The sequence below is a fragment of the Pholcus phalangioides genome, unplaced genomic scaffold (assembly GCF_987345545.1).
Source record: "Pholcus phalangioides strain wild (caught in Gottingen) unplaced genomic scaffold, Ppha-v1.0 ptg000008l_1, whole genome shotgun sequence".
NCBI classification, from domain to species: domain Eukaryota; kingdom Metazoa; phylum Arthropoda; class Arachnida; order Araneae; family Pholcidae; genus Pholcus; species Pholcus phalangioides.
In genome coordinates, this window is record NW_028301601.1 from 4,018,552 (window position 1) to 4,037,318 (window position 18,767).

An 18,767-nucleotide genomic window follows, 5' to 3' on the forward strand; every position below is an offset into this window, starting at 1 on the left:
TTATACAAAAAAATACTACTGATAACAATAAAGCTATCTCTAAATACACTGGATGAAAATAATTGATCTCCATCGTTATGTAAAGAGCTCTTTTTTTCAGTGTGTACACATTGAGGAATAAGAATAAACATGGAGTTGTATTCTTGGATAACATTAGAACTTGTTTCCGTTTTTGTCTGGCTTCTGTATTGGTGAGTGATTTATTGATACAGTCGAATCCCGTTATAACGAACTCCAAGAGATCGTATAAATCACTTCGTTATAACGAAACTTCTTTATAAAGGAATTCCAGGTTTTTTGCATTCTTCCTATGTAAACTTATCTGGGGGAGTGAAAAAGTGTTCGTTAAAACGAGATTTCTTTCCGCTATAACGGTATTCATTAAAATGGGATTCGACTGTATTATTGTTTACAAACCACAGCCAGGATTCGTTATTCGAAAAAAAAAATTTAGAGACTTCTGTTTGGTGTAAAAATTCAGTGACAGCCCTCTCAGAATCTGTTGCCACAATTGTTGGGTGGGGGAGGGGGGGTTGCTTTCTCTCACTGTAGAATTTTTTCTTATCACCTCAGGGAAGTTGATCTCGGACTTGAGGGATTGTGTAAGTTTTTAAAGTTAGAAATATGGTGAATATGAACTTTGGGAGTTTTGAAAATTCGACTTCAAGAGTCGTGAGACCCCTTAAACTAAAAGATCCCGCAAGAATTGTAGCTTGGATTACAACAATACAAAGATATAACGAAATATCTTTCGCTCGTATTGTAATGGTATAGCGCTAAAATTACGATGAGATTCATACTAATATCTTCTCGGTTATGTGACGCATGTTTTCCCAAAATAGCCTCACAAATTTGGTTGGATTACCTTCCAATATTATTTTCAACGTTCCCTTTGCTAAAGGTATGAATATGAGCGTGTTGATATTGAGAATTACGCAGTTTCCCTTTCAGAAAAAATTAGCGCCCTAAGCCATACAAAACATGCCATACTTGGACATGGTCGCCTCCGAAACTTTGCCCATCACCAGCCAGTAAGTGAAGGAGAAAACAAATTACGTACAAATTGATTTTTTTTTTTCGAATTTACATTAGAATCGAATGGAAAATTTAAACCGCTTAAAATTTCTCGTTTGCAGTAGGGAAAGACAAGCACTTGCCGAGCACTGGGATCACGGTTCCTAAGGGCATGATTGTAATTATTCCTATATATACGCCCTGCATTGCCTTCAGAAATATTTCCGAGATCCAAATAGGTTTTATCCAGGAAGGTAAGTATCTACGCTTTTCATGCATAATATCATTGCAATGTCTATTTCAGATTCTATAATGATGGTTTCGTTTTATGGGAATCCACAAGGTCTTCTCCGAAGGCAAAGCTTCTCGTGAACTATAAACGTACGTCCCATTCAGTGGTGGTCCTCGTAAGTGCGTTCGCATGAGACTCGTCCTACTCGACATAAAAGCCTGCGCCGCCTATGTTTTCAGCCAATAACGGGTCAAGAAATTCCCTCTGACAAAAGTAAGACACACAGTCTCTTATGAAGTCTTTTCAAATGCCGTGTATTTGTAACATACATGCTCAACCCATGGTCCGCGGAGTCATCTGATGAAACATGCGGGCTTAAAATTTTGTAAAAATGGTCTAAGCCGCAAATTTCCAGATTATTCTTCTGTGCAGTTCCATCATTTAAGTGGCCTACGGCATAGTTCTAGGTCACAGTGAAACACGACACATTTTCAGATCACTTAAATGACCCGCGGTGCAGTTCTGTACCACTTAAGTGTAGTGGCGTCGGAGCCGAGGGTGCGGTGGTGAATTATTGTGCTCGAGCACCCATCGAAATTAATAGCACAGGTCCGAGTACCCCCAGAATTGATGCAGAAACCAAAATTCCCTATATAAAGCTCAAGATGAGTATCTACAGGTTCGGAACGTTCCCAACGCTCCTGCTTGAATAGTACCGTAGCTATTCCACCCAAGTTACCCCCCTCTGCAATTCCATATGACTTAAGTGAACCGCGGCATTTTACAAATTACACACATAATAATGCAGTTCCATATCACATAAAGACCCGCGATATATTTAATAACCACTTGAGTGACACACAACGCAGTTCCACATCACTTTCGTGACCTGCGGCATATTTCTAGATCACTTAAGTGAACCGCGGCACAGTTCCACAGCACTGAAGGGGCCCGTGGCACATTTACAGACCACTTAAGTAAGCTACAACTTTATCGCACACCACACAACTCCGATCACGTATCACCATACGTCAATTTTCAACCAGTGGAGTTGGGTGAGAGATGGAGTAGCTATCAGGGCCATCTTAAGAGCATCATGGACCCCCGGGCTAAGGCATTTTTCTGAGGTCCTACCTTTCAACTACTTCTCGTTTTTCGGAGGCCCCTCTTCTTTTAAGGCCCCCGGGCTGGCCCATACGTTAAGATCGCACTGGGTGCTATCTATCGGTGGTCGTCCCAGGTTCGGTAGGTAAATAACTTGTTTCTGATGTTCCGAGGCCGGATTCGAACCCGTGGACCTTGACGGTAACTTTCATGGTGGAAGACGAGAGATCTTACCACTGCGCCACTCGGGCGCTGCCCTTAAGTAAGCTGCGGTTCTGTTCCAGACCACTTAACCCATTTTTAACACCGTGACCAAATTGCAAATTTTTTTTATATACGATGTTACTGGCTACTTAACTAATATATTTTCGAAGTTTCAAAAAAACTATTTGCCACGTTTTTCTTTGTTTTTTATGTATATTTTATACTTTATTAATAGTTTATTATGCTTTATATTGACAAAAAATATATTGTTGATATTTAAAAAATATAGGATGTAGCACTTCAGGGGGATACGCTGTATCAGTATGATTTAGATAGATTTGAATAGTATAAAAGTGCCATTTATTGTTTGCTAATTTACTTTTCTCATCATTTTTGAAGAATTCACAGCAATATCCACACATGGTATTTCCAGGACATGGTCAATAAATTCTGCATTGATGCTGATTCCAGAACAGTTTGATAACATAGAAGCAAAGATAAATTACATATATTATGATTATAAAAATTTAGGAAACAGTTTTGTAACTGATGATGAAATTTAAAAAATTGATAATTATTATCCTATGCGAATGTTGATGATTAAGTTGCAAGTTGTAGTCATTTTACAGATCCAGGATATATTAATTGGATAGTTCGAACTTTTTTCCAGTGACTTTGGAATGCTTGTATATGCAGTTTTTCTTTTGTTACAAGTTAATTTTTTCTTTTTTTCTCGCTATAAAAACATCAATTTGTTCTTTCTTTGACTTTTTATCTTTCCCGATTGTTTTTGCCAACAGGTCATCGTCAGGTCATCTATATGCCCTTTTCTCCGTGGTTCGACTGTACATGTATAAATTTATATTATATTCTACAATGCTCTTGCTTGTATCTATAATTACATCAGTTTTATAATGCTCTGTAAATTTTTTTTTTCATGTATGGAAATAAAATTGAAATTGTTGGTCAGAAATAACATGATTTTTTCAAGTGTGGTTCAAGCTGAGAACCGAAAAAAACAACAACTTAATTTTACCATTTCTAACCTTTGGGTTACACATCCGCCCAGGGAGCTTCTTATTTATAGGACTGTCCATAAATAAGAAGCTCGAAGTATAAGAAGTCCATAATTTGAAGACTATTTCAAAAATTTCAGAAATGCCATTTCAACACGACTTGCAAAATTTTGCTGAAATTCAAAGTTTAAAATTACTTGGGAGTTACGAATTAATAAAAGATCGTATCTACACCTCCCAGGTTTTTTGCTTCCATTTTACTACAAGTTTGATCATTTATTTGATCATTCGGTTCATGAGTTTTCATTAAATAATTTACCATTTTTTAACGAGTGGTTTACTATTCTTCCAATTTAACATTTTAAAATTGGTTTCTGGGGTTTAAAAACAAACTAAATGTTGATTAAATTTGAATTAACAAGTTGATGATTGAAATTTTTTTTCTCATGTCATTTCGATAAAAAAAAATTGATTATCGATAATCCGGTGTGTGTGAAGAGTTGATAATATTATCATATAATTTCTGAGATTAATGAAACGTAAAATTTTACTAGTCATCTTGGAATTATCGTTTGTAACGCAACCGAATTCAATGCCATGATTAAAAAAAAACAACAAAAAACGCTACTCTTATTTACGTCGAATAAAACTAAGCTTATCATCTCTATTCCGTGAGTTTGATAACAAGTGAAAAAAAAAAAAAGCAATATTTCGAATGACGATGTCAAAGTGTAAATACAATCCGATAACTCTATAATGCGTATGTGTTAAGAGCTTGATAACTCAGATATGGGAAATAAAATGATAACAGTTGAAGGCACGTTTTGTCTTCCCATTGTTTGAATGCAGAGGGTTGACAAGTCTTTGTCGTTCGTGCTGCCGGAAAGAGTAACATTCAACATGGAGCTGTTTTCTTGGACAACATTAGCAATTGTTTCTGTTTTTGTGTATCTTTTGTATAGGTGAGTGTTCACTGATTTCATATTATAAATACAATTACATACAGAATCCACAGCAGGCCCAAATAAATTTGGGGGGGGGGGGTGACAATGTCTCCGTCGTTTTATTTGTGCTGCTGGAAAGAGTTCAACGTGAAGCTGTTTCCGTGGACAACATTAGCAATTGTTTCTGTTTTTGTGTATCTTCTGTAAAGGGAAGTGTTCAGTGATTTCTCTATTATGAATACAAAAGCAGAGGGTACAACAGGCAAATTGCCCAAATAAAATAAATAAATAAATAGATAAAATAAATAAATAAAAATAAATATGTATCTGATCATCTATTTTCAGCTTCTTCAAAAATTGAGTGGGTGGCGTGAAGCCATTGAAACGATAGGACTTGCAAATAGCTAAACTATCATTTATTCACAATTATATTACCTTTACAAAATTAAACAAAATTACTTGATGCGAAACATCAAAAAATTGTTCATTTAAAACTTTAAAAAAATTACAAAATTTTATAAAAATTTAAATTTTACGAAAGTTTTGAAAATATTGTTCAATAGTTTTATTTATGGTGTTTGACTTTTTTTGGCAATGCGTAATTTACAATAATTATTTAACTTTTATTCGAATGAGAGAGAGAGAGAGAGAGAGAGAGAGAGAGACCTATAAACAATATTGAAACAAATATTGGCAATGAAACATTAATTAATTCAAAAAATCGAACTTGAGAAAAAACTCCAAAAAATTGTTAGTAAATTCATTACCAATATTTTTATTAAAATTATTCATTTTCCTTCTATTTTTTTTGGAATGCATAATGTATAGAAAAGCAAATTTAATAAAAAGAAATACATAACTTTTCCAAAGAATTAAATACGTAATTACAATCGAAGCTAATAATAAATTACAATGGATCCCACTTACAACGCTTTTAATAAAAAACCTTCAACGAAAAACGTTATAAGCGGGAAAACGCCTTAAGAGGGAAATCTCTATAATTATTATTAATAGTTGCGACGAGGAAAACAAGTCAAACTGATCGGGAAAACGTTTTAGGTGGGAACATCAACTGTAATTATGTACATTTAAAAATACAAATTCAAAGAAAGTGATTGGCTGAAATCCGAACAAATTTTAACAAGTATTTATTTTATAAAAAAATCAACATAGATTTATAAGAATTCAATACCAACTACAGGGTGGGCAAAAAGTCCGCAAAAACTTTAAAAATTCATAAAAACCGGAAAAATAACCGAAATAAAAAACGGTTTGCAGGGTTTAAGGTAACTTGAATTTTTTTAAGACGGGAAAAATAACCCAAAAAACACACACACAAAGCTAATAGGTGGCACTGGTACGAGCGACTTCGGTGGAAATATGCAAATGAGAATGTTATAAGAACTTGCGCTCCTAATCCACAACCAGTTCAACGTTGTAAACCGTGTATGGAGACCTGCTGCACTCTGACGATGCTGGATTTGTCACGCGCCTGCAATGTGTTATACCCTGTGGTGGTGGTGGTCATGTGGAACACATACTCCTGTAATAAACGATTTGGAGGCATTCTATTCATTATTTGCGAATCTTTTCTTTGACTTGTGTACGTCATTGCCATCTACCGGCCTTTTTTGAGTTATTTTTTCCTGCCTTAAAAAAACTCCCGTGACCTAGCGATGCTAACCCTGCAAACCGTTTTTTATTTCGGTTATTTTTCCGATTTTTACGCATTTTTAAAGTTTCCACGCACTTTTTGTCCACCTGTTACATTTAATTTATAACAAATGACATCAGTGAAAAAATGCGCACACATGCATAATTAAGTAAAAACTTATGATAAAAAAAAATATAAATTTAAATTTCATTTTGATGTTGACATTAGTGGATGATTCACAATAGGTGTTGTTTTATTTTAGCAACGAAACGCTAGTTGAAGCTTTACAAAGGTTTCGGACACAGAAGAGATTGAAAAATAGTTTGTCCCCCAGAATTTTGTGATTTGCATTCGTGCAGTATCCTCTATCGACAGAAATTTGAACAGATTTTGTTTTGTACATTTAAAAAAAATCCGCGTTTGTGATAATAACCTTTAAGCAAACTGTATTCAAATATACCACACAATTCCTTCAATTTTTATGAATTTTAAACCAGTTACAAATTTGAGACAAATTTTATAAGGTAATTTAAAAACAAAGTAAAATTTTATAGTTTTTAAAACTAAATGATTAATTACAGAGTCATCCCTTACTGCAGTATGTAAATCCAATACCTTTGTTTGAAGTGGAATTAATTCCAATTTGAACAGTTCGAACTTAGAAGTAAGCTACAAGTGATATTGTATGCCCTTACTGAGTTGGCCTCTGACCTTCACGTACGAAGGAAGGGTTAATTTTCCAAGGAGGGGGAAAAGGGGGGAAGGGAACTCCCTAAAATAGGGCAAAAGACGCGAATGGAAAAGACCCACCTGCTCCTTTTCTCTACGACTAAAGAAGACAAATGGAATCGCTCATCGTGACGTTTCATGACATAGCCGGAGGCCAACTCAGCGTGGGTATACAATAATTAACAGTAAAAAAATCGGAGTTACTTTGTGACAGTTTCGATGTTTTCGTAAAGTTTCTAAGGGAAAATATGAATATTTAAAAAAATATAATTTCACAGGTTATTATCATCATTCATCTTTAACATAACAACACTTTAACCTAGGGGAATTCGGGATGAAACCAATTTTTTTCAGGATGAAGCCGCACAGAATTGTTTACTGCGCAAAACGTGCATGACCATTGATCCCACTTTTAAGGAAAATCGTTTTATTGATCCAGCACTTTTTTAATCGTTCTTACTTATATGTCAGATAACTTAATTCACATATTACAGCTCTCACTGAAAAGCCATTACTTACACTTAATCCTGTGAAGATCGAGCATAAAGATGTGACTTTTATTCAGGAATTTATTTCAGTGGCGCTCCTGGGGCTACAGAGATCCGACAAGTGAAAAGCCGAATTTTTTTATTTTGCCTTTTTTTGACCGTTCCATAAAAATTACTGTGTAAGGGGGCACAAAAAATTCACGCTTGTCTTCCTTGTGACAGAGTACATTCTTGTTTATGGTATTACGATTGCAGGCTCTGTCCGTTCCCTCAAGTTTTCTCAGCATCTCCATCGTCAGGGTATGGCTCGAAAGCGTAACGCAATATGTATTTTCAGTGATGAAAATTGAAAAAAATTTTGATGCCTAACTAAAGCCTTACATGTCGCCCTTTATAACTAGGTGCACTGCAACTCTTGCACCCTCACTCAAGAAGATCATGAATGTTTCACCAACACGGTCTGTGATACAGTCAGATTTTGAACTGTAAATAAATATGATATAAATACTCAAATTAAATATATAAAAAAAAATAACGTAGAAAAACAAAAAATCCAAGATAGACAGGCACAACTTTATATTAATTATACGTCTGCTGGCAAACTCATTGATTTTAGATATATATATCCAAAATGTCTCGATTTGTTTTTACTTAGGGGCATATTTCTAACGAATCGGTACATGTTGGAACGTTTTGTGTGTATGTACATGTATATGCATGGCCCCGACGAAATTAGGCTTGTTTCGTGCTCTTGCTGCGGCTGCCATCTGTGTTTCACGTTTTGAAGTAAAGATAGTAAATACCACACTACATGGAGAGAAAAAACGCCAATCGTGAAGGATGAAGACAGAACTTGGCTTATATAATGAGATTGAATATTTTAGTTCATTTTTTCAAAAAGTGACAACCCACTGCTGACGGAGAAATGCCATTTCGTTCGGAGTTTGGCACATAACTGACCGTCAGAAAAATGACATGTCACAAAATTTCAAACCTTATAACTTACTTAATATTCGTCCGATTCAAAAACAGAAAAAACACTTTTCTATCCTAGTTTCCCACAAGGAATCACGTGTGTATTTGGAGGCCGATAGTTACCACCCTGTATATATATTCCGTCATCTCTAGAGCATAAGTATTAATCTATCACATGGCTGATGGGTAGGTGAAGACTGAGAACAACTGCCATGACATGAATGTTTACTTTTAAAAGCACGAATAAACTTGTAGTTGGCCGGGTTCACACCAGCACCACTGCGCACCGCGATGAAAGTCCGAACTCTGCCATTGGACTCATCCTTTTGCCGAGATATCTTCCAGCACAGCTTCGTAGCAGAGTCCCAAAGAGGTCAACGAGCGACCAAAAAAGTGATCTTGACAGATGTGTAATCATGGGAGTGTGACCAGAATGAGTGTGAACTGGAGAGTGCGTAAAGTGTGTAAGTATGTGAGCGACCACAAATGTGCCATAGAGGCATAGGCATATCGACAATGGCTACAGTTCAAGTTGGCAAATTTGGGGCGAAAAGTATTCAAAAATTAGACTGTAGACGGAGAATGGCGGCAAAACTCTGTCACCCGACTCATCCCGTTGCCGAGATATCTTCCAGGCCACCTTCGTAGCAGAATCCGCAGGAGAAAGGTGGCAAAACCATAATTTCGCCTCTGCATAAGCATCATTTTTCGGGGCAGATGGAGAGAGTCATTACTTGAAACTATTATTTTTTTCTTGGTCCCGAATCTGCGTTATTCCAAGAGTGCGCTCATTTATAGTTGCCGTGTGTTCATTATTCTTCCAATATGGGTTTTTTCGAATGTTAACTGATATTTATGATTACTCGGCATTAAATTGAGAAAAACAAAAACGCCACCTGGCTTCATTTAGAAACATATGTAGCATGCGAATCTCCATCCGTTCATGAAAGAATTCACTTGTCATCTAGCGGCAAATTTTAAAATAGAAATTTTGGCGAAAATTCAAAAATTTTTCAATTGCTTTTGACTAAAATGTATAACAATGATCATAATTAGCATAGATTATTACAATATAATAATTTATATTTTCATTTTCTTTAGTATCCATAAAATACCCATTAATATTTGAAAAAGTTTGCGTATTTTGAATATAATTTCTGTTTTCATATTAACACTTAAAAAGTCTATGCCAATAGTTTGAAATGTACCACATGCCTGAATTAGCAGGTGCCTTTGAATTCATAGGATTTTGTAACTGTGCTTCGTTCCCACGTAAAACTGCCGCCCGGAGCAGTTGTCCCCCCCCTCTAATTATGGTGCAGGGCAGGTGGACATTAAATGTTGTTGGCTCTGTACGCTAAAGATAACTTTTTTTGACAGTTGATTTTGAAAAGTGTGGATACAAATTTATACAGTAGAGCAGTGTTTCTCGAAGTGTGCGTCGCTGCTCCTAGGGACGTCGTCAACTTTTGTCAGGCACGTTGCGAGCTGGAGATATTGATTTGTTGGCCTATTAATGCTTTCCGAAGTCGTTCTTTTATAAGTGTGTGAAAATATCTCTTAAACTGTTTTGGGAGCCGCAGATGACTCATGAATCAGGCAAGGGAGCCGTGCGTGACAAAAGCTTGAGAACTTCCGCAGTAGAGTCTCGGTAATTCCAGTCTTGAAAAGTCGAAGTTCCGCATAAGCTTAGGTGATAGAAAATTTTCTTAAAATACTTTCTTAGAACTTTCGGTTTCTGGTGGTTCCCCCAGACGAGACTTTTTCACAGGCATTCGAACTGTAGTAAATTTAAGATTGAAAAAAAAAATCATATTTTTATATCGGCTCCCCAATGCATGAGGCCCCCCCCCCTTTTCTTTCCTTCAAACCGAGCACAATTCTGGTCTATCGCCATGGGCGGGCACTACCGATTGAGTTGTGCCGATAGTGTGAGTGTGTGTGTGTACCAAACAGTCTGAGTTAGAATACAGGATTATGTGTGAATTTCCAGTGCCGCCATCACAAATTGTGAGTGAAGTGTGATTTTTAAATATTTGCACCGCCTATAGGGTGTGTTCTCCGTGGCGGCGAGACTTTTTAACGGGGAGATCGGCTCGCATTTGCGCCTCAAAGTTGGGAACCACAGAAAACCAACTTCAGCCGGGTTTGAACCCGGGTCCTTGTGATGCTATAGTATCCCTCTGCTGATGTATAGGAATAAAATTATGAGAAATCTACATGCCACTAGTAGTATAACTTCCCTTCATATTTTCAACAGCAAAATCAGTAACATCAGGAATATTAAAGATGGAAGTGCAATAGACTGTTTAAACCAGAACGATCGCCTGGAACTTAAGCGGTGGATGTTAAGTGACAAAAGGCAACTTTATTTGTCGTAATTCCAGATGATCATCTGCCACGGCCTAATTCAGTGAAACAGGTTCGAAGAGCGAACAACAAATACGAATAACGTATGTCCGGAGAGAATAAGAATATTTGGTAGCCGATAAGCAGGGCTCCAACTAGTGGCTTGGTCTACTGGGGCTAGCACGCATTTTGGCACCCCCTTTGTAATGTTGAGGGAGAGGTAAAAGGGTGAAATTGAGCTCCGTATGGTCTGGCGCCCGTTGCACTAGATCGCTAGTCGAGCCCATCAAGTGCCAGATGCTAAGATGCACGTCTACCGGTCGAGTTGTAGCCTGGGGTGGACTTTGCATAATTTTTTTAATTTTGCGCGCTACACACACTATATACAGGGTGGTTATAAATAAACTGCCACTGCTCAGACGTATGTAGCCCCCATTCTGATGGAGGTATTTTGATGAAACTTGGTGTATAGAATATATGGACCATGGGGAAAATAAAGATTCAATATAAAAAATAGTTAAATTTTTGACCACCAGGTGAAAAGTGGCGCTTTTTTATCGCAGTTATATTTTCCCCAAGGTCCAAATAACGTATTTACCGAGTTTGGATGAACTACGTTCACCACAACGGGTGCTCCACACACAGGTCAGAATGTGTGTAGTGTCAGTTAAATTATACTGACACTACTCCGACCTGAGTAGCATCCGTTGTGGTGGACGCTACCTTTTTTAAGGTGCTCTTACTTTTTTACCGTTATTTGGATCATGGGAAAAAGATAACTGTGATAAAAAGCTCCACTTTTTCACCTGGTGGTCAAAAATTGAACTATTTTTTTTATATTGAATCTTCTTTTTTCCCATGGTCCGTATATCCTATATACCAGTGTTTTCCAAAGTGGACAATATCACCCCCTAGTGGGCAATAAAATGGTCCAGGGGGTGATAGAAGCTACGGATTTTAACATAGGATCCTATGGGTTCACTTAAGTTGGGGGCGATGAGGGGGAAAAAATATTCTATGAAGGGGCGATGGAACAAAAAGTTTAGGAAACTATGCTATACACCAAGTTTCATCAAAATACCTTATCAAAATGGGAGCTGCCTATGTTTGAGTAGTGTCAGTTTATTTATAACCACCCTGTGCAATATACAATATAAAGGATTACTATAAATAAACTGACACTACTCAGAAGTATGCAGCGCCCATTCTGATGAAGGTATTTTGATGAAACTTGATATAAGGATATAAAAAATAGTTCAATGTTTGACCACCAGGGGAAAACGTCGTGCCTTTTATTTCACATGGTCCAAATAACATATATATTAAGTTTCAATGAAATACGTCCACCACAACGGGCGCTACACAGGTCGGAGTATTGTAGTATAATTAAGTAGTGTCAGTTTAATATTATATTGATAATTATATTGTCAGTGAGCGATCGCAAGAGTGACCTAGAAAGTGTGCAAGTATGTGAATGACCAAAAAGAGTTACCTAGAGAGAGAGGGAGGAGCCAGGCCATGGCAAAATTTGTATAGCCCGTAGGCAGCAAAACCATAATATGTCCCTGATTTCATTGTACTCTAAAGTGTTGGAATATCGCAGAGGTTTTGAGTCTTAACTCGACGGGCTCGAGACGCTTGGACCCCTGGCTTAGACTTGGACCCCTGAGACATGATATTTTCGAGAAAGTTCGATCATTACAAGATAACATCGGACAGAAATTTCATGGTTTTTTCCTACCCTCAGGTACTTGGTGAAGCCTTACGAATACTGGAAAAAACGAGGCGTCCCGTACGTGCCAGCGACACCTATCCTAGGTTCGATGAAAGAGCTTCTAAGTTCGGTAAGTAATCTTTAGAGTATGTAGAATTTATGTCATACCCATGTCTCAACCCATGGCCCACGGGCAAAATGAAGCCCCCCCGAAGTCGTCTGACGTGGCCCGGGACCTCAAACCTAATTTTGAGTGATGGCCCTCTAAAAATGATTTAAGTGACACATTACCAGATTAGTTAATTCAAACTGTGCCATCGGTCCTTAAGGGATCTAGAAACTGTACCTCGGGTCACTTAATTCGTGGTGATGCGCCACTTGGTTCGTGTCACATTTTCAGATCACTACAGTAACTCACGGCACATTTCCAGGTATTAGTAACCCGTGGCATATTTACAAATCACTGAAGAGGCCCGTGTTGCAGTTCGACATCCCTTAGATGGTCTGCGGCACGTTACTAGATAAGTTAAGTGACCCGTGGCATATTTACAGATAACTTCGGCGGTTAACTGAGCAGTTATAGAGCACTTAAGCTGCCCACGGCACATTTCCAGATCAGTTGAGAGACGCTCGGCACAGTTTCAAGCAACTTAGATGGACAGTGACACATTTTCAGATCACTTAAGTGATCCGCGAAATAGTTACAGATCTCTCAAGCGGTCCACGGAGTATTTTTAGATAACAGAAATGACTCGTGTTGCAGTTCCACACGACTTTGGTGGCTACCCCAGATCACTTATGTTATCTGGGGTATATTTAGAGATATCTTGAGTGATCGGCGGTACAGTTCCAGAGCACTTAATACAAACACAAATACAAATACAGCGCCACAACAGGCAAAATGCCCAACGAGGTGGCTGAGAAAGAGATGCCCATAACAAAGTCCGTTGCCCCCGTTAAGCAGCCCGTTGCACATTTAAAACTGTTTCAAATAACTTGGTGGACCGTGACACTTTTTCAAACTAATAAATTAGCCCACACTCAGTGAAAGGTTGAGCAGCACCCTTGATTTATTTACGTACATGCATGCGGAACTTATTATCTGTTATAAACGATTGTTTTATTCGATTCCAGAGAGCTCATGACGTCGAATCGGAGAGAGTCCAGAAATACGGCAAGGTTTACGGGTGAGTTGCATTTGAAAAAGATTTTTGGGATGTGTCTTTTGTGTATCAAATGTTCCATGAGAAGGTTGGGTGCTCTGGTGGCCTCCCCTGAAACAAATTCCTGCACGTTAAAAAAAGACTTGAATAATCAGCATTCCGTCAGTAAGAGGAGTGCTGCTTCGTACTTGAACGCATTAAGGCGCCCATACATCAGTTCGCGAATCATGTAATGTAAGCATTCGCAATTAGTTGTTCAGTAATTTGTACGGTGCCGTGAACGATTCTTGAGCTGTTTGAACTGGACCCACTGGGGATCGGGTTTTCAACAAACACAAAGGGGCAGAACACGAACGGATTGCAATCGTTGCAGGGAGTGGGGGGTTCATCCTACGTTACAAGATCGCTACGCACCTTAATGGGCAAGACGAAGGATCTAAGTCGGTGGGGGTATTCTTATCTTTTTGTGTTCCACGGACCGTTTGTGCCAATTAGACGAAGCCCACGAACCCCTTTCATTGCGAGTAAAGTCGCGTATTCGTTAGCGCGCATATCTTGTAACGTACGATCCCCCTTTGCAGCTGTTATAATCCGTTCGTGGGTACACGAATTTCCTTTGTGTTCGTAAAAAAAAACCGATTCCAGGTGGGTCCAGTTTTCAAACAGCTCAAGAATCGTTCACGGCACCGTACAAATTACTGAACAACTAATTGCGAAAGCTTACCTTGCACGATCCGCGCCTTAAGATGAAGCCACGGCCGCCTTTCGCCAGTAAGATTAAATCACCGCTGTTGGGAAGTGTGGGTATCGTGCTGGACTCTCATCGCGAGGATTCAGGTTCGAACTCGGTTGGCGGCACAGTGGTGGTCAGCTGCAGTTTTCCAACTTCAAGATTAGAATGCGAGCTAGTTTCAATCAAGCTCACGAACCCCTTGCAATATCTCCAAGGACCAAGAGAAGGTTCGTGAACTCCTGGTTAAGAACTACTGACTTATTATGATCCATAAGAATGAAGCAGCAAGCTTTTATGTTTTTGTCAACCAGCTGTGAACATTGATACAGTAACATCATCACAAAGGAAATTAATATTACTGTAGAGTTTGTAAACATCAAAATTATTGAAAACTTTCATATACACATAGAAAATGATTACACATTTCATAGAAATCATTTTTAAAATGATTTAAATACCTGTTCATTGATGAGAAAAACATTGTTAATGATATACATTGTTGTTACCAATCAACTTGAAATCTTTGTAGCATTATAGCTCGTTTTCATACAGCACCATTCTCTAAGTGCTTCTTCTATGCAAAGTCGATGTAGCTTATGATAATGATAAAAACCGAGAGACACCCAGGCTCTGTCACACTCGATACATATAAGCACATTGTCCCAGGGGGGACTCGGGTGCCTCCGGGAACCTAACCGTTTATTAAGCTTGAACAAGATACGTGGGTAGGTGTCATTATGCACTTCGGCAGTAAACAAGTATAAAGTTTATGATCGAAAAATGATGATAGAGGTAAATAATTCAAAGTTGTTCTGAATCACATAATCGTCATAATCGAGAATAGTTCTTGATAAAATTTGATCAGCTTCTCTACAGGGATTTTCATTGACACTTTTCATTGATTGATAGTAACTGAATCAATCAACAGATGGGCTGGTCCAATCGCTGCACTGCATAATTCGATTCCGTCCAGAAGACATTCGCCAGACTCAACAATTGTTCTCGGTATGCACGCATGGGCCATGTCTATTCTCGGCAACTCTGGCTCTGCTCCTCTTCCTCCTCCTTTCTAAACAGATGTATGAGGTCACTCTCTAGTGGTACGTGACGTTTTATTCTAGTAAAGTGGTTCTCAACCTTTGGAAACCCGCGTCCCGGTGGATTTCTTTTTCTATTTTTGTGAATGGGAGGCTCGGTCATGCACAACAAATTGGGAAAAAAAATGAAACAGCGAGCCTTACACGACCAGATCTGACTAATATCAAGACCCGGTACCGGGTCGTGGCACGACGGTTGAGAAACACTGTTCTAGTAGATTCCCCAATAAGCATAAATGGCTCTCTAACTGGTTCTGGTTCCGGAGCTGAAGTCCTCAGGGTGCTGCCCCAAGAAGCGGACCAGTCTACGTATTTTACTTTTTGATGTAGCTTATGGAAGCAAAACAGTAGACAGTGGTTCTCAAAGTGTGCACCGCGCCTCCTTGTTGCGAAGAAAACCATTGTCGGGAGGGGGGGGGGTCACACAGTGCTGTCCCAATTAATGTGCGCCTATTGAATATTTCTACGTTAGACTATGCTGGAGAGTTGCAGTTTGAGAACCACTGCACTAGTCTTTAATTCAATTTTACTGAATATGTTTCTTTTTGTATATAACATTCAAATATATTATGATTCTCCCACAGTTATTTCGAATCATCGAAACCTTTTCTGAATGTTGCGGATCCGGCTCTAATCAAAAACATACTCGTCAAAGATTTCAGCAATTTCACCGGGGCGAGGGTAAGACGGTAAATAATATTAACACGCTTCTTCCATATTGTGGATACAATTTTTTCTCGAATTTGCGGATAATTTTCCGTTTTTCTTTTTTCCCGTTCAGGATTTGACTACTGGCACGGACATCCTGGATCACATGCTCTTTTCCGTTCATGGAGAGGAATGGAAGCGAATGCGTTCTCTGATCAGTCCAGTCTTCACTACCGGAAAAATCAAGAAGGTGAAGTATTGTTCTAGTCCAATGTTCTTCAACCGCTGGTCCGCGAACCAGTGCCGGTCCTTGAGATATTTCGTCCAGTTCATGTAGTCCCCCACTACATAAATTTGATTTATTTAAATATCATGCAGTCTCTTTATACCAAGCGTTGACAAGGGGACACCAGTATCGATTGGTAAAGGACAATTCTGGGTTGTGGTGTCCAGGGGCGGCTTGAGCGGGGTTGCAAAGGGTGCGACTCACCCGGGCGGCAGGTTGTATTGGGCGGGGCACATTTACCGGCTACACGTGACACCTGGCAGTGTATTTACAGGTGACTTGAGTGTTCACAATTCCAGAGCACTTAAGCTATTCGATTATTCCCAGATTACTTGAACCCCCGCATTTGCGGATCACTCAAGTTACCGCGACACAGTTCCACATCACTCAAGTGTCCCTCGGCGCATTTCCAGAGCGCATAAGCTGCTCGCGGTGCAGTTCGACATCACTTAAGTTATCTGTAAATGCACCCCGTACCTTTGGTCACTTAAGTTACCTGGCTCTAATAATACAACGAGGTACTTTTAAATTATCCGGAACTGTGCCTCAGGTCACCCCGATTGATCTATAAGTGTACTGCTGCCCGCGGGTTATTTAAGTGATTGTAAATGAGTCACGTAGTTCATTTTTACAAAATTTGGTTTGAGGTCACGGGCCACGTTATATGACTTCGAGGGCCCACATTTGACACGTGGTTTGTGCATGTACAGATCACATTTACAGATTGCTTAAGTGGTCCGCGAGACACGTTATGAAGTTGCTCGAACTCTCTTCAAGTTTGAGCATCCTTGGTTTATAGCGATAATACTTACGTCACAGTTTTGCTCAAATATGATAGCTGAACCAGCCTGGTCCTTTAAGGAGCTCTAACTTGTCCTATTCTCTTCAATGCGATCTAGGTGTTACCCGTCATCATGGATTCAGTGAAAACCGTCACGAGAAACTTTTCTGATGCTTCTAAGAAGGATGGTCTGGTGGACATGAAAAAGTGAGTTATATTGCGTGTTTTCGATCGACACATGTTGTGCCGCTAAATTTTGACCATTACAGTGCGATACCTTGGCTAACGAACACCTCGGCTTACGTATTTTTCGGCTAACGAAGATTTTTTTCGTGATTTTTCTGTCTCGGCTGAAGAATACGGATTCGGCTAACGAACATTTTAACTGATATGGATGCATGCACCAGCATAAAACAGCTGCGTCGTGAGCCAAATTTTAGCGCCAGTCATCATCAGAATTAGTCACTCGAGCCCTAAATGCCAACGTTGGAATCTTTTTCGCCAGAAGTACCTCTAATTTTCTTTCTGAAATTTTTTGAACTATTTCTTGTAAAATGAAAAATTCAGCTAATAGAATTAAAAAAAGCTGAATGAGCTAAAAGCTAATGAGCTAAAAATGAATGAGCTGAAATGAATGAGCTGAAATGAATGAGCTAAAATGCTAATGAGCTAAAATGCTAATGAGCTAAAATGCTAATGAGCTAAAATGCTAATGAGCTAAATGAGCTAAAGATGATCTAAATGAGCTAATGAGCTAAAGATGATCTAGCTGAGCTAATGAGCTAAAGATAATCTAGCTGAGCTAATGAGCTAAAGATGATCTAGCTGAGCTAATGAGCTAAAATGATCTAAATGAGCTAAAAATGATCTAAATGAGCTAAAAATGAGCTAATGAGGTAAATGAGCTAAAAATGAGTTAATGAGGTAAATGAGCTAATGAGGTAAATGAGCTAATGAGTTAATGAGGTAAATGAGCTAATGAGCTAATGAGGTAAATGAGCTAAAAATGAGCTAATGAGGTAAATGAGCTAAAAATGAGCTAATGAGGTAAATGAGCTAAAAATGAGCTAATGAGGTAAATGAGCTATAGAAGCTAAAAATGATCTAAAAATGATTTAAAAAGCTAATTAAAAAAGAAGCTTATGTTTTCAAATCACGCGTTCTTAGTGCAAGACTCTTAGCATCAAACTAAACTGCCTGATGCCCAACGAGGGTGTTAACGCCCCCTGGGGACGATGGAATGTTTCAGGGGTATGGGGGGGGGTAGAAGCTACGGGTATAATATGATTCTATGAGTTAGATTGTGCGTTGGGGCGATGGAAGAAGAAAAAATTCTGAAGAAGGGGGCGATGGGACAAAAAAGGTTGGGAAGCTATGGTCTAGACATTCTAGGAGCTCATATTTTCAATCCTCATGTACAGTATCAGACAAAAAAAATGAGCTGACCAAATCACAAAGGGATGGGGTAAGCCACTAACCCTACTGGGATTGAACATAGCAGAACTGAGGTCTCCAAACTTGTTGAGACTAGCTTTAGTGGACTGAAACTAACGTTGGTTGTGTTATGTAACTTCTTATTTAACCAAGTTGATAATTTCAGCCTTCGATCAGTTTTTGTCTTTTTATAGCACTTCCT

General features: G+C 38.7%; 1 protein-coding gene across 1 annotated transcript in view; it reads left to right on the forward strand.

Annotated features, from left to right (window-relative positions):
* Window positions 1-4,301: 4,301 nt before the first annotated feature.
* The window catches only part of LOC149083514 (cytochrome P450 3A56-like), a 36,514-nt gene continuing 22,048 nt past the window's right edge, over window positions 4,302-18,767 (forward strand). Inside the window, exons 1-6 of the mRNA XM_089234030.1 lie at window positions 4,302-4,532; window positions 12,457-12,553; window positions 13,558-13,610; window positions 16,001-16,097; window positions 16,198-16,314; window positions 17,250-17,338. Coding sequence (XP_089090156.1) covers window positions 4,414-4,532; window positions 12,457-12,553; window positions 13,558-13,610; window positions 16,001-16,097; window positions 16,198-16,314; window positions 17,250-17,338 — 572 coding nt within the window. The 5' untranslated portion in view covers window positions 4,302-4,413. The remainder of the gene's footprint in view (window positions 4,533-12,456; window positions 12,554-13,557; window positions 13,611-16,000; window positions 16,098-16,197; window positions 16,315-17,249; window positions 17,339-18,767) is intronic.